The sequence below is a fragment of the Zootoca vivipara genome, chromosome 1 (genome assembly GCF_963506605.1).
Source record: "Zootoca vivipara chromosome 1, rZooViv1.1, whole genome shotgun sequence".
Taxonomy (NCBI): Eukaryota; Metazoa; Chordata; class Lepidosauria; order Squamata; family Lacertidae; genus Zootoca; species Zootoca vivipara.
Window position 1 is genome coordinate 42,439,598 of NC_083276.1, and position 21,270 is coordinate 42,460,867.

At 41.3% G+C, this 21,270-nt stretch overlaps 2 protein-coding genes across 2 annotated transcripts; one reads left to right on the top strand and one right to left on the bottom strand.

The window, feature by feature from the left end:
• Nucleotides 1-186: 186 nt before the first annotated feature.
• Nucleotides 187-6,551, bottom strand: OIP5 (Opa interacting protein 5). The gene is made up of 5 exons (XM_035111656.2): nt 6,248-6,551; nt 4,932-4,998; nt 3,967-4,086; nt 2,654-2,735; nt 187-976 (listed from the first exon to the last, which is right to left on the bottom strand). The coding sequence occupies exons 1-5, from the start codon at nt 6,519-6,521 to the stop codon at nt 818-820; spliced, it is 702 nt and encodes a 233-aa protein (XP_034967547.1). The 5' UTR covers nt 6,522-6,551; the 3' UTR covers nt 187-817.
• Nucleotides 6,552-6,660: 109 nt separating this feature from the next.
• NUSAP1 (nucleolar and spindle associated protein 1) lies at nt 6,661-20,625 on the top strand. The gene is made up of 12 exons (XM_035111677.2): nt 6,661-7,064; nt 8,949-9,014; nt 9,292-9,444; nt 9,874-10,042; nt 10,948-11,016; nt 13,002-13,114; nt 15,928-15,978; nt 16,089-16,276; nt 16,573-16,754; nt 17,538-17,636; nt 18,460-18,553; nt 20,351-20,625. Exons 1-12 carry the CDS (start codon nt 6,972-6,974, stop codon nt 20,436-20,438), a joined length of 1,365 nt encoding a protein of 454 aa, XP_034967568.1. The 5' UTR covers nt 6,661-6,971; the 3' UTR covers nt 20,439-20,625.
• The last annotated feature ends 645 nt before the right edge of the window (nt 20,626-21,270 follow it).

Consider the following 21,270-nt stretch of genomic DNA (forward strand, 5'->3'; position numbering starts at 1 on the left):
TGTTTTTTTCAGAAAACTTATCAGGTGGTGAAATGTATAGGAAAGCAGCACTACCAAAGCAGCTAACCAGTCCGTCCATTCTGTCCGCAACAACTTTTCAAAATAGGGTAGTGAAAAAGACATTTTGCGTCTCTCAGAAATTCAAATTTGTGTCTACACCATTTAAACAGCACTGGAATTCACATTCTTGAAATTGTTTTTATTGTTAAATTGCTTTGAGATGTTTCATAGGAAGCAATTCATAAAGTTAATAAGAGAGATACAGAAAATCCTTTATGTAGGCTGCCTCACATCTGTAAAGTTTCCTTTCCTAACCTATGCTCCACCTTTGGTAGTTTAGGCAGCATTAAACCCTGTTGTTAGCATAGAATTCAACTGGTGTTACAGTTAGAGTTTAAGTTTGATGAGATTTTAATAGCTTTTAAATTGACACTTAGTTTACACAACAGGTTACTGGGTGGACTGAACTGTCTCAAGCCAAATTTAAAATAAAATACTGAACTGAAGCCACCAACAAAACTGTACAAGCTGTACATTTCCTCTAAAGAGAGGCTGCACATGCATTCACTGAATAGTTTAGGGTAGTATTAACAACAGATGCAACAATTCCAAAAAAAATTCAGGCAGAACTATGTGTGCACATATTAAAATATAGCAGTTCATATGCAGCAAATGGACTTGAGTTTTCTATGAAGGAAACAGCTTTGTGTAATCCATTTGACAGTCCAAATCACACTACCATTTTCAAATACTGTACAGTACAACCTCATGTTCATCACAGCCAAATGCAGATATGTGACTGCAGAAATTCTACCAGTTAGTAGTTCAACTTCTTCCTTGTTCCCCCAGATGCTTGGCCATGTAGTCTTGCTTTGTAGACCTGCTTTTCAGACACCAAATTCTGCTGGTTTCTTTCTTCGAGTTTCTCAACCAACCATTCTATCCGCATGTGCGCTAAAACAAGGCTCTCCTTTAACTACAAAAAATAAATCACCAAGCTTAGATAAAATGAAGTGATGCAGAAAACCAATTATATCAGCCAAATCTTTGTCAGTGAGAACAAAAAATTGTCCAATACACCTTGTAACTCTGCATTTGAGAGGCATCTCTTTTAAAGGTATGGGAGAAAATCAACATTGCACTAAGGCAGGCATCCCCAAACTTTGGCCCTCCAGATGTTTTGGACTACAATTCCCATCTTCCCCGACCACTGGTCCTGTTAGCTAGGGATCATGGGAGTTGTAGGCCAAAACATCTGGAGGGCCGCAGTTTGGGGATGTCTGCACTAAGGCTATTCTGTCAGGTCAAGCATTTTGGCTTGCTATATGGATCAATCCCCTTTACCGGTTTTGGGTGCTCTCTCAACCGAACACCCCCTTGACCCAATTATAGAGGGCACAGGGGAAGGAGGGGGGGGAGCCCCAGTGCACAAGCAGAAGTCCTTGTTCAGGGTTTTCACAGGATATCTTTCATGTATCTTGGGAAATAGACTAGGGCAGCTGAGCACTCCTTCATGATAGCTCTCCAAACTTGATTGGCATGAACCCAGCATGTTGACAACCAATCCTTCAAGGATTGTGTAAGACAGTTTGTCATGTGCAAATAGGGTTCCACTTGCTCCTCACCTTTTAGTCTACCTCACTGGCTTCAGATGAATGTCAGTACTGTCAGCTGTGTAGTCTGACACTTAAGCATACTTGGGAAGATTTAAACTCAGGTAGGTCCCCTATAGGGAAGCGGGTGGCGCTGTGGGTTAAACCACAGAGCCTAGGACTTGCTGATCAGAAGGTCGGCGGTTCAAATCCCCGCAATGGGGTGAGCTCCCATTGTTCGGTCCCAGCTCCTGCCAACCTAGCAGTTTGAAAGCACGTCAAAGTGCAAGTAGATAAATAGGTACCGCTCCGGCAGGAAGGTAAACGATGTTTCCGTGCGCTGCTCTGGTTCGCCAGAAGCAGCTTTGTCATGCTGCCCACATGACCTGGAAGCTGTACACCGGCTCCCTCGGCCAGTAAAGCGAGATGAGCTACAGCGAGAAGGTAAATGTTAATATTTACCAGTTTAAAGTATAAATATTTTCTGGAAACTAACTACAGCATCCTATTTTCATACAACCATGTGCTTGAAAGAACAACCATCATTAGCTAAGTGTGTCTGGGAGCTATTTCTTCTATTTCTCAAAATTGGGGGGTTGCCTTTGATTTGCCAAGCCTCAAAACAGTTTGTGCCCATTATTATGTTTCTATGTTCCATAAATGTCTGAAAGACTGCTCTGACTACTCCTTTTAAACCTCAAAGTCCAGTATATTGTGCAACAGTCTATAAGAGAAATCCAGGTTCAAATTCTGCCCTGTCAAAGACTATCAGCACAATTCTATCTATGTCTGCTCATAAGTACAGTGGTACTTTGGGTTGCGTACTCAATCCGTTTTGGGGTGCCATTCGCACCCCGAACAGTACACAGCCTGAGCGGCGCTTCCGCACACATGCCAGGTGAATGGGGTTAGGATAGCTGCCTAACAAAAGTTCACTAGAAGCTCTCTGTTGCAAGGGTTGCAAATCTTTTTGTACATTTAGTCACATTTTTATCTGCCCAGTTCTCCTGTGAGAAGGGGAAAACAGTAGTTAACAAACACAAAAACAGAAGAACACTTACTTTCTCTACTTGTTCCTTTAGGCTCAAAGGAGGACAGGTCATCTTTGATGCTTCAATTGTGGTTTTAGTTTTTAACAAGTAACTGAAAAATAGGTTAAAAGACAATACATTTTGAAATTAGCTGATCAGTCATAGGAATGTATGAATAAAGGAGAAGATAAACAATCTATATTGCACTTTTTCAGAATATTGTGTTCATTTTTTCAACATTTTATGTCTACTCCAGCAAGCGAAGTCTAAATATTCAAAAGTGAAAATTATGAATAATAACCATGTTATAGTATTTTACCAACATCCTGATTTCAGTGATTATATCCTAACTTGAGATATAATTTCCTGAAATTAATAGGTTTCCACAATCTCATACTGCAGTACATTTCAGATTCATAACAATCTATTTTGAAGGACCTAATTATTCAATATAAAACACTTATTTTATTTTCAAGAAAATAACTTCTCACCTTCCCTGTCCCTTCCTCAAGTAGGCTAAACTTTTGTGGTCATAGATCACTTCTGTTTTATAGCCAGTTTTAAGCCCTTTCACACAGCATATATGTGTGTCAATGCCTTATCAATGAAGTAATACTTAAGCTGCCAATCAACAAGTAAATGTATTGCACCGAAAAGCACCGTCTTGAGCTGTGACATTACTGTTTGTCATTCACAAGTCAAAACACAAGACTGCATGATCATTGTTTAGTGTAATAGCAAGGCTATTCTAATCCCAGGTTGGCCATGAAGCTCACTGGGTGACTTTGGACCTGTACTTCCCACTAACCATATATTACTGGACTGTTGGGAATCTAAACTGGAAGGGAAGCAGTCCCCTGAGCTCTTTGTAGAGGTGATGGGATAAAAAGGTGGGGGGGGGACACAATTAAGGGAAATCACCCTTAAGGTCAAGAAAATATGAATGGTACTTTCTAGTGACTAATTGAATAAATCTCCTAAGCTTGTATTCCCACTGGAAAGTTAGTTTTAGATCAGCTCTCATAACACCATGGTGTTACTATTGGTATAGTTATTTTCAGTTGTATAAACGCCTGCTTCTACCCAAGCGTTAGCTACATATTGTGCTGCTGTAACTACCACAGCATAGTGTCTACAAATGATGCCATCAGCCAGTATCTCTTTTGGAAAAGCCTTTTAAAATCCTTTGCATGCCTTTTTTTAAAAAAAAAACAAAAACAAACCTTCATAAAAAAACTTATACAGGATGTCTTGTATGTGTCAGTTTGTTACCCTTCATTTTACTGGAGTTTATCCGCATGACTTAACCATCTGATCTGTTCAATATGCATCTGGACACTAACCATATGATGTTGTCCTTCAAAAGGCAAAAGAAGCCTCGCAGGTAAGCCAGAGGTTTTGAACAATAGAGTCTGAAACCTATTCCCGCTTTACATTCTCGACAGTACAGCATGTTGTAGGTGCTGGGGGAAAAAGACCAGTTGTGAAGTCAGCATTCCATAATCTACTTTATTACCAAACTCTAGGGGCTTCAGCCACCATAAGCAACATTTTTTGAATTTGCCCTAGAAAATCCAGAATTATTCAGTTATAAAAACCAAATTTAGAGTAACTGTTCAGAAGTATGCATCTTTCCATTAGTATATAGCTTCCAGGTTTACAGGGGAAAGGGGTGTTGCAAAAGCCTGTATGAACATATTCCTAGTGATAAGAATGCAGCATGGTTTCCTTACTACAGAATATGCATCCTTAAACAAAAGATGCTGCATTCATCCAAAATATTTACAAAGAAGTGCTACGGGGGCAGCGGTGGGAGAATCCAAGGTGGATGAAAAACCAAATCGAAAGCTCTGCTTAGCTGATAGGGCAGAAAATTGGGGTGGGGAACAGGGAGGATGTTTCCGAATTTCTTTCACTGGTTCCCATAACATCTTATTGTTTCCACAGTCAGAAAGCAAGAGAAGGCAGAAACTCTTCTCTGCCCAGATCTTTATCTATACTCTTCTAGGACCCCAGGATACCCACCCCAGGAAACAAAGGAAAGAAGAGATTCCCTCTGCTGTTTGCACATCTGCAAAAAGGAGCAATTTCTCAGAGACAAAGGATGCTCACTGGGAATGAAATATTTACTTAAGCCAGGCATTTTATTTTGAAAAAACAAGTATGGCAAATAAAATATTATTTATTTCATTAGCCACCTTCCCCAAGTCACATGCAAATAAAACAAAAAGGTGGCATAGGGTTCCAAGATAATCTTGCTCTTCTAAGCTTCCGATGTAGTAAATTTTCATTAAAAACAACAACTCACCATCCATTTAGGTCTCCCTCAATGCAGACCATCAATTTATCTTCCACTACAACATCATTTGTAACTTCTGAAAAGAGAAGCAGATTTTGCAGATTGAATAAAGATAAGAATTCCTCAATGCATTACATTCAAACACTTTATTTCATTTAATATTTATCCAGGGACCTGTTAAAGACACCTGTAAATTATTCAGATGGATCTCATAGCAACAAGACTATTTATCTTCATGCTTGAAAAATAAGAGACATCTACTGCTAGTGCTAGAATCACTGTAACATGCACTTTAGGTTTAATATATATTATTACAGGCATATTTAAATTACTTGAAGCATTTTACACAAGCCAAGATCTAAATTAAAAATGTCGCTTTCAGAAATCATAGTAGAAAAGGGACTCACTCTCTCACTGAAGATTGCAAAAGTGGATTCCTGTTATGATAGAAATTAATGCTGTAATTTGGAATTCACACCATTCTTTATTTAGATAATGGTTTGATGTTGATTTATTTAACATCAGTTAAGATTAACCAGTTAAGCTTCTGAACTCCTCATGACTATGCCACATGAGGAGAAGAGGTGGAAATCACCCCAACAGAAGGCTCTCCAGTTTATTCACATCACACTAAATTGGTTTAGTGTGTGAATGTGGCCTTTCCAGCCTCAGAATGGTTATGGGAATAAGGGCAAGTGGAGTGTCATATATGGCCTGAGGTCCACATTCATGCTTGGCCAATATATATATATATCTACTGTATATATCTCCTGTATATATATCTACTGCTGCCAATACTGGCAGGGTCTCATGGGGATACATCATTTTTGTTTTTTAAATGTATTTTTATTGCTTTTATTTCTTCTGCATTACATATCAGTTTGAATTACAATAAAATACAACATAAGAAATGAAAGCAATAAAAATACAAATAAAAATCATACAGCACCTGGCAGAAGACATCACAGTTGGTAAAAAAGGCATAAAAACCATGAGCAGTCCGTCACGACCACCAACATTTTTCAAGTGGCCTGCGCGGGGGGGGGGGGAGTTTTGGGACCACGGGTTCAAATCTTTTAAATTCCATGTTTTGAGCTTCGCACGACCCCAACACAAATGTAACAGGTGTAATGATAACCCGTGTACATTGTCACGTGCGACAACAATCCTGCGTATATTTATTTGAACATCTGTGCAGCCTGATTGATGAAAAGCCCAGTGTAGCTCGAAAGTTCGCGCTTTTTCTTTTTCTAAAGAAAAGAAACCGCATTTTCCTTTTCGCTCTGAGGCTGCCAACCCAACACTCAAAAGAGTGATCCACTCACTGAAGCAAACGAGAAGGCGGAGCTTCTCCTCCTGGGCGCAGAGATGAAGCGAGTCGCCCAGCACCGAACGACAACTGCGGCACTGGTAGAGCACGCAGTCCTCTAGCCTGAGACTCCGGGAACCCGGAACCCGCTCCCCGGGTTTCTCCGGAAGCTTTGGGCTTTGCTGACCATGGCGGCAGCTCTTCGTCCCGGGTTCCGCCCGATCCACCTTGATCACGCCTTCCAGACGGGGCTCCTGGAACAAAAGCTGCAGCTGCCGCCGCACTGCCATGTTACTCCCCGCCAACTTTTCAAACCTAGTCCCCACCCCCTGGGGCGCCTATTCGGGAAGTCCCTCGTGACGCTAGCAGGCATTCCCCCTCCGATTGGGTCCCACTCTTGCTCCTCAAGCTTTCCCAACCAATCGCGTTCTCCACCCAAAGGGCGCTTTTGTTTTACCTAGGCGCGGGTGGAAAGCCAGAGAAGCCTTCGCGCCTTTTCGAAACAAGGAAACGAAACCGTGGGTGGGTTGTTGTTTTTAAAAAATATTATTTATTTATCCAGAGTTCCTATTGGCTAGGAGCCTCCTTCGAGCACCATCCACTTTCGCTTGCGGCTCGACCAATGAGAGACGGCGCGAGAGGTGATTTCGAAGCCAGCTCGGCGGGGAGGAAAGACGGCGAGTGCTGAGCGGGCTGGTTTGAAGTGCGGCGGTTGGAGCGGTCGGTTGGAGGAGGCGAGCATGGAGGCTCCTTCCGCGCAGCAGCTGGAGGCGCTCAAGTACGGCGAGCTGAGGCGCCTGGCCAAGAGTGCGGGGCTGAAAGCCAACCTCAAGGTGCGGGTGCTGCGCGCAGTGAAGCGGCGTTGGGGCCGCGACCTTGGCTGGCTGGGGAGGGGCGACTGGGTGCGGGGCGAGGCGAAACGTGAGAGGGTGTTTTTAGGAGCGAGAGTCGTTTTCGGTCCTCAGCCACAGGTCGGTCACTGGCTCTCTATTATTTTTGTTATCTGGCTTCATAACAACAGTCAGTTGGGTTTTCTGCCTGGGAGGAAGCTCCGTCTGGCGGGAAATATGGCCGCTGTTCCATATCCAGGTGGATTGCCAGGTGAGCCTCAGAGGAGCTCGCGCGCCCAGGACGTTCGTCCCAGCTAATTAACCTGTCGCTAGCTATAGCTTAGGGCCCCACTCTCTTGGGGGGCCCAAAAAAAAGTAAAGGAAAAAACATTTCCAAAATAAAACCTACATACAGCAACAGTGTTTTGTGTTTGTGTGGTCCATAAATTACCATATAGCATATATTCAACACAAAAAACAGCGACAATTTGTTGTTGACAAAGGACAGCTGGACATATAAAGGGCCCCATTACCTTCAGTTGCCTAGGGCCGCATCAAACCTAAATCCGGCCCTGCACACACTAGTGGCCAAAATTGTGGAAACCTTTTGGGGAAAGTGTATTTGCAAGGTTTGATGGCTCATAACACCACTTTTTTTTTTAGCAATACCATAAAATTATGTATCAATGGAAAGATAATTTAATGAAGAATATAATGCAACAAAGTTCAGGTATCTGTATTCTATCAATACAATTCTATCAGCTACTGCATATGAACCCAAGCAAGTTGTGTCTTTTCTGGTTATTTGACTATAACTTTTGTTAGAATACAGATAATTGAACAAACTTTGTTGCATTATGTTCATTAAATTATATTTCCATTGATATGTAATTTTATAGTATTACTAAAAAAAAAAGTGCTATGAGCCATCAAACCTTGGAAATACACTTTTCCCAAAAGGTTTCCACAATTTTGGTCACTAGTAGTTATCGCGGTCACTTGTCTTCGTGAGCCATGTTTGTGTGGTGTGGGGCAGTGTGAGGGATCTGCCCTTCATCCTGCAGCAATGGGCAGGGAGAGAAGGTCCAAGTACGTCAGAGGTGCTAGTCCATATGAACTGTGCCCGCTCAAGTTGCCTAGTCAAGTTGAAACCGCCGCCCTACTCAAAACAAAACAAAATTATGCCGGAGGGCTATCTTTTCTAGATTGCTTTCCTGTGGTGCATTTAACTGCCCGCAAACAAACACTAACTGGCACCAGCTTTGTAGTGGGTGCTTCTAGATGGCTTTATTGTGGGATCAGGGCTTGCCTGCTGCACCCCTTTATATACAAATTGGGGGTTGGCTTTTGCTGTCCAACTCCCCAAGAGACTTCAAGTGCCCTGAGTCCATGGTGGATAGCCCTCATACTTTCTATCAAGTTCTGCCTGCTGGTGTAGACAGCAAGTGGTGGAACAGCAGTGAATGTTATGACTACAAAAACAGAGTGTATGGAAGCTAATGTGCCAAAGATACAGAAAAATCTGGTCTGAATGACTTCTTTGTGATATTAAATATCCCTTCCTAGGAGCACCCAGTATGTTCCTCTTTCTCAAATACAGGGTTCCCCAATTCTGTTAGCTGAACCATAAAGCAGTGAAAGGCTATGTAATCTATTTCGTTACCTAATGTTGTACCAACTTGAAAAGACTGCACATTCTTATTACTCAATATAATATACCGCATTACAAATTCAAAACAAGCTTAAACCTTTTCTCTATCATGACTTTTGTCTATTTAATTTAAAGTGACTTATAATGGTGTATTCTTGATATTTTTATATGAAAAAACCTGGAGAAATGAAACCTTGTGTACAATGATCTCACATTATGCTGTAACTATTTTGTAGGCAGACAAGTTGTTACATTTGTTGAAGCAGCACTTCCTTGTACCAGTAAAGGAAAATGGAAGTATGGTAAGCACAAAATATATTTTGCCTATCAATTTCTGTGTTTTTCATTGCCTTTAAAACACCCTGCTCACTTGTTAGTTATGCATATGCTGACACAGAAGTGATTCTCACCTGATTTTTATCACAATTATTCTTGGGGTATAAACTAAGCCATTTTCTGAAATCACCACAAATAAGTGATTGAGTTTCAGCGGGGTGGGAAAATCTCCCCATGTTGCTTCCTCAGTGTTTACAAATAATTTGGATATAAGAATGATGTGGTCCAATTTACTTGGTACAGGTAAACAAAAGAGGCTTATCTACAGATACAGATGAGGTGAACAGCAGTCAAAGTCTTGAAAATGATTCCATGGTGACTAAAAGGCGTAGAAAACAGAAAAATGATGATGCACAGGGAAACCCAGAAGGAAAAACAGAACTTTCAGAGAAAGAGGTGACTTTATGTATCATTCGGTCTTCTTATTGTAAATATTTACCTGCTGCTTTTGGAATTTTTTGTTGGTATTTTATGCTTTTGAAAAGCATTTTATATGAAAAGGCTATAGTGCTTTATGCAACAATCAAAAGGTAACAACATTTACGAGTTGTGTGTACTATGTCCTTCAAAAAGGTATCAAGAAATGTCTGATCCTGAACCCTGTATAAATTAAGTTATGCATAATTTACTTTGTAACATTGTTAGTCATTGGGTGCAAAGAACTAGTCAGGGCACTCTCCAGCTTTTGAAATCCATGCTCTGATCTCCCTATCTTTTGCCTGTATATTTACAAGCATGCATTGAAGCCCTAAGGCTTTCTTTTACTGTTCTACTGTAGCAGAAAAGCAAAATGCTTATTTACAACTCTTTTTTTTTGAACTGCAGATTCTGACAGAGGTGACAGAATATGAAGAGGCTCAGGATGTTGAGTCTAGAAAGACGCTGAAGACCAGCCAAAACAAGTGTCTGTTGAACAGTGGAATTGTAGAAAATTTAGCAGATAACTCGGATAATGAATGTCAACAAAAGGACAGAAAAACCAGAAGAAAAGGAGGTGAAAGTAACTTGCACTTTTAAGTAAAATGCTTGTTTTGTGCTAGTTCAGTACAGTGTGGGGGGCAATCTGTTGTCTATATTTTCACACTCAGTAAAATCTGGGATTCTTGGGAGCTGAACCATAGCTGCCAAGTCCGGATCGTAAAGATCCGGGATCGGCAGCGCGCGCACGACCAGAAGTTGCGTGACGCAACTTCCGGTGGCGCTTCGCCCTTCTATGGGCAGCAGAAAATGGCGGCGCCGGAAGTCGCTTCCGCGCATGACCGGAAACACGTAAAAGCGACTTCCGGCGCCACCATTTTCTGATGCCCATAGAAGGGCGAAGCGCCACCGGAAGTCGCGTCACGCAACTTCCGGTCATGCGCGGAAGCGACTTCCGGCGCCGCCATTTTCTGGTGCCCATAGAAGGGCAAAGCGGCACCAGAAAAATGGCCGCCGGGAAGAATCGAATTTAAGGGACAATGCCGGGATTTTCTGCCAAACGGGAGACCGCCGGGAAACGGTGAGAAAAAAGGGGTTTTCCCGGCGGATACGGGATACTTGGCAGCTATGAGCTGAACAATAGTTTGTAGGCAGTAAGATTCAGGGGCAGCAGTGTGCGGTGTTGCTCTGGCTAGTAGTCTCGTGAAGAGTCTAATGTGAGAGGAGCTTTAATGTACCACTTTTATTTTCCTCTTTGTCATCAGCACACTCAAGACTAACAAAATCGCCATTGCACAAAGCCATTAGTAGAAAGCCTTAGCAAACATTGCAATCATATGAAAGATCATCTGATGGAAACTTGAATAGCTAAATTTGTCCTGCTTAACTTAAGAAATTTAAAAATATTAAGAACAGTTTAAAATTGTATCACTAGTCTTGCCCAATAATTTTCAAGTTTTCTCCCATATCTGTTTCCATCAGGTAGGAGTCTTGTGGATCCTGTCTCTGAAAAGAAACCTGAGAGAACAAGATTTGTTTCTACCACTCCAAGTAAGTAGCATTAATACAGCTGACCTGCCATAGCAGGATAAAATATTAACCTATTTGTACAGTGGTACCTCAGGTTACAGACTCCGCTAACCCAGAAATAGTACCTCGGGTTAAGAACTTTGCTTCAGGATGAGAACAGAAATCGTGCTCCGGTGACAGCGGGAGGCCCCATTAGCTAAAGTGGTACCTCGGGTTAAGAACAGTTTCAGGTTAAGAACGGACCTCCAGAATGAATTAAGTTCTTAACCAGAGGTACAACTATACATGAATCTAAATGTTTAAATGCACAGGTGTTGTTTTTTTCCTTTGCTTTGTCATTTGTTTGGCTGTTCAATCACACTAACGTGCTTATTTTAAAAAAATATGTGGGAAAGATTTTTATGGAAGAATTTTGCAGCAAATCTTCAGAGCCACTGATATGGTAACCAGCAACTATCCTCAGCTTGCAGTTGAATTCCCTGTCTTGACGACTGAAAAGTATCTTATATGACACCTTGATGCTTGCTATTTCTGTTTTGCCTTCTGTGTTAACAGTTCAGATGGATCTCACACAATTCCATGTACGTGGGATTTCTTTGTGCAATGGACTTTAACCAGAACAAAACATTTAGAAGGGCATTTGAAGGCTGATATGTAGAGGAGCATGGGGAGACTTGGAAGTAAATTTAAAGCTTCATACTAATGAGTGTACAGCAATAATAATAAACTTTTCTTTTTGATGTACTAATATGTTGATTATATTTCATATGTACCACCTCATTTTCTTGAGTTGCATCTGCTACGTGTGCTTGTGTCTTAAAATAACCATGCTTTCTTACTCTGATATAGCTGTAATAAATGTGCAAATATTTCAAAATTTCCCCATGCTCACAAGTCCATGAAGACACTAATATCTGGTACAAATCCAACTGATTAATACATGCCTCCATGGCATTACATGCAAATAGCCTGTAGTTACTGGCATTTTAGAGAGGGAAATGTGGTAAAACTGTCAGACTCATACGTCTAGAACATTGCTGTGAAAAAGCAAAATTCAAGTTTTGACATCTGAAAACATTTGGAGATTACATTTTTACATACCCAGTTACAGTTCTCTTAAGCTACAGTATGTTGTATACTGTAACAAAAGTTAGAGGCACGAATGATATTCTATGCTGCAAACATAAATGAGAAATCAAACTCTTCGGCATTTGTGGTGGACTTGTTCTTATATTAGTCTGATTTATCAGCAAGAATAACAACAAGGAAGATCTCATGAATCTGATATTTTTACTAACATTCATGAAGCTAAAAAATAGATGTCAAGACCTTGGCCGATAACAGAAGCAGGAATGGTTTGTGCAAGTACTGAAGGAAAGAGACTTTACAACTAAAAATGGGAGAATAAATTTAATAAGGGTACAATCACAGATAATTAACACAGTGCTAAATAACTAGGAGGAAGATAGCTGTCACTTAAAATTTTTTAAATGGCAACTTTATTATAGGAGCAACAAAGCACCTATTTAAAACAAATGTCTGTTCATGTATTTAATCCACTGTAGAACTTAAGCAGTAAATCTTGTTATGCATATTTGTATCCAGTGCTGCACAAGTGGAGTTGAACTCGCACAGTGATATTTCCCCTTCCTCCTCCTCCTCTGTTTATCCCCAGAATCTTCTCTGTAGCAGATGTTCTGGGTATGGGGTGGGGCTGCATGGGGAGGAGAAAAGGAAGTTACTGTGCAAATGGAACAGCAATGTTGGACACAACCTTGTAAAGTTACTAGGTGCAAATAGAATAACAATCTCTGCCTCCTGACTACAGCAGTCTGCTGCATTTCTCTGCTGGGTGCAGATAAGGAAACTGAGTGCTCCATTTCTCTTCTAGCACACTCACCTGCATGATTCTTGTTGATTTATAGGGGGCTGCAAACTAGCAATTACATTGGTATGTGTACTTTTAAAGAAAAATATTGGTAACAATGTTCTTTTTAATTCTGAAGACTTTAAGAAAATTCACGAGGCTCAGTTCAAGAAAATGCAATCTATTGATCAATACATTGAAAGGAAAAATAAAATGATTCGCAACTTCAGCAATTCAGTTAATGAGGTGAAGGTAAGGATTAACTTTCTCCACGCCACCCTATATGCAGAGTATTTAGAATGAAACCTGCATTCACTCATAGTAATTACCAGCAAGGGTGCATGTCATAAATTTAGCCCTCCTTTCTTCCAAACACCATCTCACCAATGACATAGGTCTTTCAGTCCCTGGGTACTGTGAAGTTCTTTCATACAATGTATTCTGACCCACAAAGTAGCTTGGCCCAGTCCTAATTGCCCTGTATTCTCCATACCTTTCTTTTGCTTTTTCCAATTTTCTCTTGTTGTTTTTTGTTAGGTAAAGGGACCCCTGACCATTAGGTCCAGTCGTGACCGACTCTGGGGTTGGACGCTCATCTCACATTATTGGCTGAGGGAGCCGGCGTATAGCTTCCAGGTCATGTGGCCAGCATGACAAAGCCGCTTCTGGCAAACCAGAGCAGCGCACGGAAACGCCGTTTACCTTCCCGCTGTAGCGGTTCCTATTTATCTACTTGCATTTTGACGTGCTTTTGAACTGCTAGGTTGGCAGGAGCTGGGACCAAGCAACGGGAGCTCACCCCATCACAGGGATTCGAACTGCTGACCATCTGATCAGCAAGCCCTAGGCTCAGTGGTTTAACCACAGCACCACCTGGGTCCCTGTTTTTTGTTAGACCCTCCTTAATCTTCAGGGGGCATACTTGCCAGGGTTGAAACCAACTTGTCCCCATAAGTCTTGTGGAGATTGACCCTTTAAACATTTGTATTTTATAATCACCAGGTATTTCTGCATTATGACTGCTGGACTATTAAAGTATTCTGTGCCCCTACTTCCCTCACCAACCCCATAATCACCTCAGCAGCATCAACACCCTAGAGCTCCTTCCCACCTCATGCAGTGAAAAAGCTCGCTTTTCATATTTCCAAACCCATTCAGGATAGAAGCCACTTCTATTCTGAAACCCTGCTTTGCACCCGTTTTTGCATTCACCCCAACGTCCATGCTGCCTCTTCCCTCCTTTTTTTTAATAGAAAAAAGTCTACCTCCTTTTTTATGCACCCTCCCTGCACACAGACCCACCTACATTCTTCGAACATTGCAACTACTAATCACTCTTGTCATCTGCCAAATTATGACGCCACCATCCCCTCCTATTCAGCAGCCCCTTTTGTACGCCTACTTTTTGCAGCCCCTTTTCCACCAGTTTTACCATCACCCTTTACCTTCCCTGCTCCCCTTTCCTTTCCTTTTCTCAACTTTCGCTTGCACACAGACCATGCTTCAACAACATTGCATGAAGGTACTATGCAATATTTGAGGGCTCCACATCCATCCTCTATCTTTCTCATATTAGGAAGTTTGATTACACCATGAAGCAAGGGACACTGACAGATTCCCTTTCATTTCCCTCAGTGCTCCTTCCTCCATAGCACTGCAAATGCCCCCCTTTAAATCCATCCACTTCCATCTACTCCCCAATTCCTCCTCTCCAGCCTCTCTCTCCCCCGCCACTACAGCCCTAAAATGGTGTTTCTCTCACAGTTACCTTTCTTTCTATTCCCCTCATTCCTCCAAATGCCACATTTACCCCAACCCAATCCCACCTGCCCCTTCCTCTTTTCTTCCCCACCTCACACACAGAAAGACTCCCCCTTCCCCACCAAGTCATTTACAACAGTGTCTTCTCCCTCTTCCTCCTCCTGCCCCTGCTTTAGAAAGTTAGGAATCAGCCCATGAAAACAGCACAGTGGGGGCTAGTGCAAATATAATTTAGATGTGAAAGTTTGCTAGGCATTATAGGCAGTGTGATAAGCTAACAGCTTCAGATAACATTCCAATTGAGACCTGTGTCATCTCTGCTTTTCAGCAGGCAATGACAATGTGGCTCTTTAGCGTAGGGCATAGCTGCCAAGTATCCCGTATCCGCCGGGAAAACCCCTTTTTTCTCACCGTTTCCCAGCGGTCTCCCGTTTGGCAGAGAATCCCGGCATTGTCCCTTAAATTCGATTCTTCCTGGCGGCCATTTTTCTGGTGCCGCTTTGCCCTTCTATGGGCACCAGAAAATGGCGGCGCCTGCGCCGGAAGTCGCTTCCGCGCATGACCGGAAGTTGCGTGACGCGACTTCCAGTGGCGCTTCGCCCTTCTATGGGCATCAGAAAATGGCGGCGGCGGAAGTCGCTTTTACGTGTTTCCGGTCATGCGCGGAAGCGACTTCCGGCGCTGGCGCCGCCATTTTCTGATGCCCATAGAAGGGCGAAGCGCCACCGGAAGTCGCGTCACACAACTTCCGGTCGTGCGCGCGCTGCCGATCCCGGATCTTTACGATCCGGACTTGGCAGCTATGGCGTAGGGCACTAGATACATCCTGGTTTTGGAGTTTGGTTTTGCGTTTATCACTTGGTTTAACTTAGTAAACCACTAAAATATCCTAATGGACTGAAAGTGCACAGAAGTATTGGCAAATTAAACTTCAAAGCAGTCATTTTGAGGCTCATATACTGATTTCAGCAGTTTTTCATCTGGTATAGTAGCTTTCCTAATGCCTCCATAGGGCTCAGACAGACAGCAATAGGCAGGCTGTGCTTACATCAATTTTTATGGGATATCTTGTTCAGAATGTCTGTGGCTCCTATTTTGGCTAAAGCAAGCCATATTTGCTTTTAATTTGGCAATGTGTTCATCTTGGGGAACTTGAATAACACCCATAGAAATAAAATAAAAAAATAATCCTTCAGTAGCACCTTAAAGACCAACTAAGTTTTTATTTTGGTATGAGCTTTCATGTGCATGCACACTTCTTCAGATACAGTGAAATGATACAGTTTATCTTCAAATGTTGGCAGATGCTGTCTCAGAAGACATCTCAGAAACACACTCAAAACAGTAATTCCAAGGTGAGAATAAATTATTGGTTTTCAGCTTACCTTAAAACTTTAATAATCCCTGATTTACTCCAAATCACAGTGCAGATTTTAAAATATGCTAATATCCCTCATATTTGCAGAAGCGTTCCAGTTCCAGAGGGTTTTTATTAAGCCCTTATCCTCAAAGGAATAAGCAGTCTGCTGTGTGTACTCCTGTAAACTTGCAATACTCACCATGCAATTCTTCTGGCACTGCAAACAAAAGCATCTTATCTCAAAAATCAATATTCAGCTCAACCAGCCTCTCTAATACCAAGATGAATGTCAGGTAAAGACACTTTGAGTAGCAACAACTAATAAAATAATGTTAGTATTATGAGATTGTGACATTTATATAATGCTACACAGTTGAAGCATGTGTATATTTAATTACAACAATGGATGAAGGGTGATAAACACATTTAATAAATAAAAAATAAATAAACACTACAGTACTTTAAAAGATTGCGGGGGGCTAGTAGTTCGGGCTCTGTTGCATGTTTTCAGTGTTTATTTGGAAGAAAATGGATTTAAGGAATAGCTGAAAATGGACTATTAAATACTGAAAATAACTGTTTTGCTCAGATTCTCTACATCTACAAAGGATAACGAGCACAAGCGCTCCCTTACCAAGACGCCATCTAGAAAAACTCCTTTCCTGAAAGTTGATACCCCAGCCAGCCAGAAGAGCAATAAGTCAATAACTATGACAAATTTCAAAGGAAGTGCAACAAAACATCCATCAGCAGAAACCTCAACAAACTCTGGTAACTGATGAACTGAATTTGCAAATAAACACAATGGCAATTGTCTATACAGTACTTTTTTCTACAAGGGAGAGGCAATTCTTGCAGTGTAGGCATCTGGTGCAGAATCTGTGGGCTATTGTTGCATAGTCAGGATTTGGTTCTCCTCAGTGTTTTAAGGCACTGAAATAACTACACTGGTGGGGTGGGCTACAAGAAGGGAAAAATTAATTCAGCATGAAAAGCTGGAACAGCATTGCCCTCCAATATGCAGTCCAGTGTGTTATAAGTAAACGTGTCTCTGGAGACTTAAGAGGTCTTTCCTCATTCCTTCCTTGATTTGTCTCTTGAAGTTCCATGTGGTGTCCTGTCTCATCACTCTTCCACTTCACCCCCTGCGACCCATATTTTTGATGGAAATTTTCTTTCCTTCAATAAACACTTGTCTAATTGGAAGGCGTTCATGCTCCTTTGGAATAATGGCAGTTTTATGGTGTAACTATATTTGTAATTTATTTGTTCAGTACATTAGATGACTACGAAAAACTCAAGCCTACTTTTCAGTTTAAGAAAGAGCAACACCATCTCTTTAACCTTTTGCTTTTGCTCTAGGGAGTTCAGTATTAAGTCTAATTACTACTAGAATCCAAATGGAAGTGTAAGGGTAATTGGTTTTTCATCAGATTTACAGCTCAGTCAAGCTTCTATACATAACACTTTCAAGCAGCAAACAGTTTAGCTGGTATCATTTGCTAAGTTTTACCTGCCTGTCACTGGTGTTCATGTGCGGTCTTCTTTTGATAGCTGTTACCCCTTTCAAGTTTGAAGCCACCAGTGCAAAGAAACCAGTATTTGATCTACAAGCAAGTCTGTCAAGACCTCTTGGCTATCAGCCACATAAAGGTATTGAAAATTAGCATGGCAATATAGTTGCAAAATGGTTGTTTTCCTAATATGACACCAACTTTCAGTGCACATAGAGTCATACATTTGTAGAGTTGAAAGAGGCCACAGGGGTCATCTAGTCCAACCCCTGCAATGCAGGAATCTTTTGCCAAACATGGGCCTTGAACCTACATCCCTGAGATTAAGAGCCTTGTGTTCTACCGACTGAGCTGTCTTCCCATTTATCATACCACTTGGATTGATGAATTTTATGTACTGTACATCATTTAGAAATCTTATTGAATTTGTCTTTTCTAAATCATATTGAAACGAGTTCATTCTTGGTCTATGAAGACCACGACACAGACCTTTAGACAAAAAAGAAAGCACTACCACTCCTAGGGTTTTTTGCCTGTTGCCTACAGAGGTAGGGAAAGTGCATTTCTGTCTAATTCTGTTAACTGCAAATGATAGCAAGTGAAATAACCCAACTTACAGCTTTTCATGAATTCCTATAACAATTATGCTTTACTGTATTAGTACAGTTCACTAGTTTCTCACAGAAGACATACAGTAGTTGTGTGAGTAAAACCCACTACTGGTAGGCTTGAAAAAAGTTACCTGATCTAATCATTCTTTGATCATAAAATTTCATGTGATCAAGCTTAAGTAGGTCAGCACTGATTTGTAAATGAATTTTGCCTTTCCAGAGTAATAATACACTGCAAGTAGTAAATGCTAACGTGCAGACTGAAATGTACTTATCTTCAAGTTCACTCAAACAATTTGTGCTATATACAAAGGCTAAATCTTGGCATATTTTCCTTCTATGTAAATATAGGAAAACTGAAACCTTGGGGCAAATCAAAGGAGAACCTCCAGACTCCATGTTCACACAAAAAAAGAAATTATAAACAGCCACTTCTTCAGACCAGGCAAGTATATGACTTAAGGCTGCCATACAGTCTACCATAAGCTGTTTTCAGATGATGTGACCATTCTCATAACTTTACCTCACTTCACTCACATGTGTATGCTTTGGAAATCATAAAAGAGCTCAAACAGTGGTTCCAATCCTAGTATGGGCCACCTTACCTACCGTCTAGTACCAGTAGCAATATTGATGGCCCCATGCCATCCCATGAGGTCTCCTACAGACAAAGTAAGGATTTGATAGTTCTGCAGTAAGACTGCTGTGTATAGAAGTGATCAAGCAAACAGTGTCATATCTGCATACATGGCAAGTGAGAAGGGTTCTGTGTATAAACTAACATTTGGCAAAGTCTTTATATAAAGTATTTTTATATTGTGGGTGGATGTTGTTTATTACTTTATTTAAAACATTGCCTAATATAAGTTTGTCTTGGCCTTTGGCTAGAACAAATCTTAGGAACGTGAAACTACTAACATACGGTATGTGTAGAAATTCTGCCCATGAGCCACTCGAGATCTCCTCCCATGGATGAGCTCTTCGCATACATTGGGGTGCATGTCTTCTCATCCTCACAAAATATGCAGGGAGGGAGGTCTGGCCCCCTTTCATAGGCTTTCAACTTATGAGGAAGCTCATCTGAAGCCACCTCCTGATAGAAAGCATTGAAAGCCCTGACAAAAGCAAAGAGAAGAACTTGATTTAAGAGAGGGGCATGAAAATAGGTGATTATCTTTAAGTTTTAATTGTGCAAAGCATAAAAGACAGCGACAGGTCCTCGGGCACCCTTAGGTTGGAGATACTAATAATGAAAAGTGGCCCCCCCATTAAGTAAGGGTTCCCCCGTGAAGTGTACTCTTGGGTTGAGAGCCGAAACATTCCTCCCCCTCAATACTACTGTCATTCTGCAGCATGAGGTTTGGGACCAGCAGTACAGCTTGGGGATAGGAAGGTTTAAAATAAACCATAAGGTGTGTTAATGGTGGGGAGCCCGCCCTGTGGAACGCCCTCCCATCAGATGTCAATGAAATAAGCAACTATCCTATTTTTAAAAGACATCTGAAGGCAGCCCTCTTTAGGGAAGTTTTTAATATTCAATGCTTTATGTTTAATACTCTGTTGGGAGCCGCCCAGAATAGCTGGGGAAACTCAGCCAGATGGGTGGGGTATAAATAAATAAATGAATAAATGAATAAATAAATAATAATATACTCTCATTTTAAACTTGCTTTAGGGATGAAGGAAGGCCAAGGACCTCTGTCCTTGCATGCCCCTTAGTACTGGCCCTTTAAAGAGATAAACTTCAGTTTTCAAGCCTCCCACTATGCTACAAATAATCTAAGTGGCAGCTGAAGCTACTTACCAATATTATTAAAATTCTTGTACAGTATATAGTTTACGCAATTTAAACCCCAATCTGGATTGAAAGCTTTCTCCATTATATCCAGTATTCTTAGAGCAGTCATTCAGAAATACAAATACTTTGCTTCTAGCTAGCAAGTAGATACGGAAAGCTAGCAAGTAGATATGGAAAGCATCTTCCCACTTGCTCTGCAGAGAAGTAATTACAGCAATTTCTTATTTGACTATCTTATGGATGGGGTCATACTTATTTTATTTCATTTATGACTGGAATTCAACTATGCAACTTTAATTTATAGTCGAGTATGGTTCCCCCCACACACACATGTAAAAATGGATGCAGCAACAAAAGAACACTGAAGAGTTTGTCTTTATTGCCTTTGTGTACTTGTTAGCACTGGTGCATGAGTTAATATAATATGGTATGTTTTGCTTACAGAGAAGAGAGGAGGGAAAGGCATGTCCAGGGAAGACAACAGAGAAAAGACGAAGTGCTTAGATCCCGGAGAGGATTAACTGTTGTTTAAGGCTAACTCAAAAAATATTTTGTGAATAGCATTTTAATGCAAAACATTTAAGTGTATTGTGTAAGATTAAAGGAACAAAATTAAGTTTTAGATGCATTTAATAGAGTGCTTTTATATACCTTTGTTTTACCGATTTCATTAAAGCAATATTGCTGACAGTATGTTGTCCAACTTGGATAAGTTAATTTTAAATCAGTGCACACTTACACAGCTCTGCCACCAGAGCTGTTCTCTACTGCTCTAGGTGCTCTGAACCTCAGTTAGCAACAATAATGGTTCATGTGGTAGTTAGGTGTATATTCTCTACAGCAAAAGTTGCAAACCTTTTCAGGTCCATGAGCATCTTTGAATTTTTGAGTCTGCTTCTCTGACTCGGTTTATCTTCCAACTGCAGACCATGGAAAAGGTTTCAAATGCTACACTTTTCAGATGGCCGAGGATGCATTTCCAAGTGCTGTGAGGTTTATGGTTCTGCCTGCCAGCCTGGGGTCACTACTCACTTGGAATGTTTCTGCTTCCCTGCCGTTGGTACCTCAGCACCTTGGGGGGATATTTGTAGGGCAGAATTAATGCCTATTCAACTGCTGCAGCTTCTTTTGGTAGGACAGTACAGCAGGGGCCAGTAAGAGTAGGGTCCACAGCTGGTCCCACCCATCTGAGTAGCTCTGATATATCCCATCCAAGGATCCCCTCACCTCTGCAGCAAAATGACATTGGACCTCCTATAAAGGTCCTTCCTGCAGGGGTAGGGGGACCCTATCTGCCCTAGGTTGGTTTGGGTCATTGGCTGTAGGTTGGACAAATTTGTTCATATATTTTTTAGTATTCTCTC

Coding starts and splice junctions, on each gene's coding strand:
- OIP5 (XM_035111656.2), bottom strand. CDS start 6,521: ATGGCAGTGCGGCGGCAGCTGCAGCTTTTGTTCCAGGAGCCCCGTCTG. Junction 4,999..6,247: donor CCGCCTTCTCGTTTGCTTCA/GTGAGTGGATCA, acceptor TTCTCTTTTCAG/AAGTTACAAATGATGTTGTA. Junction 2,736..3,966: donor TTGAAGGACAACATCATATG/GTTAGTGTCCAG, acceptor CCTATTTTTCAG/TTACTTGTTAAAAACTAAAA.
- NUSAP1 (XM_035111677.2), top strand. CDS start 6,972: ATGGAGGCTCCTTCCGCGCAGCAGCTGGAGGCGCTCAAGTACGGCGAG. Junction 10,043..10,947: donor AAAAACCAGAAGAAAAGGAG/GTGAAAGTAACT, acceptor TGTTTCCATCAG/GTAGGAGTCTTGTGGATCCT. Junction 18,554..20,350: donor CAGCCACTTCTTCAGACCAG/GCAAGTATATGA, acceptor TTTTGCTTACAG/AGAAGAGAGGAGGGAAAGGC.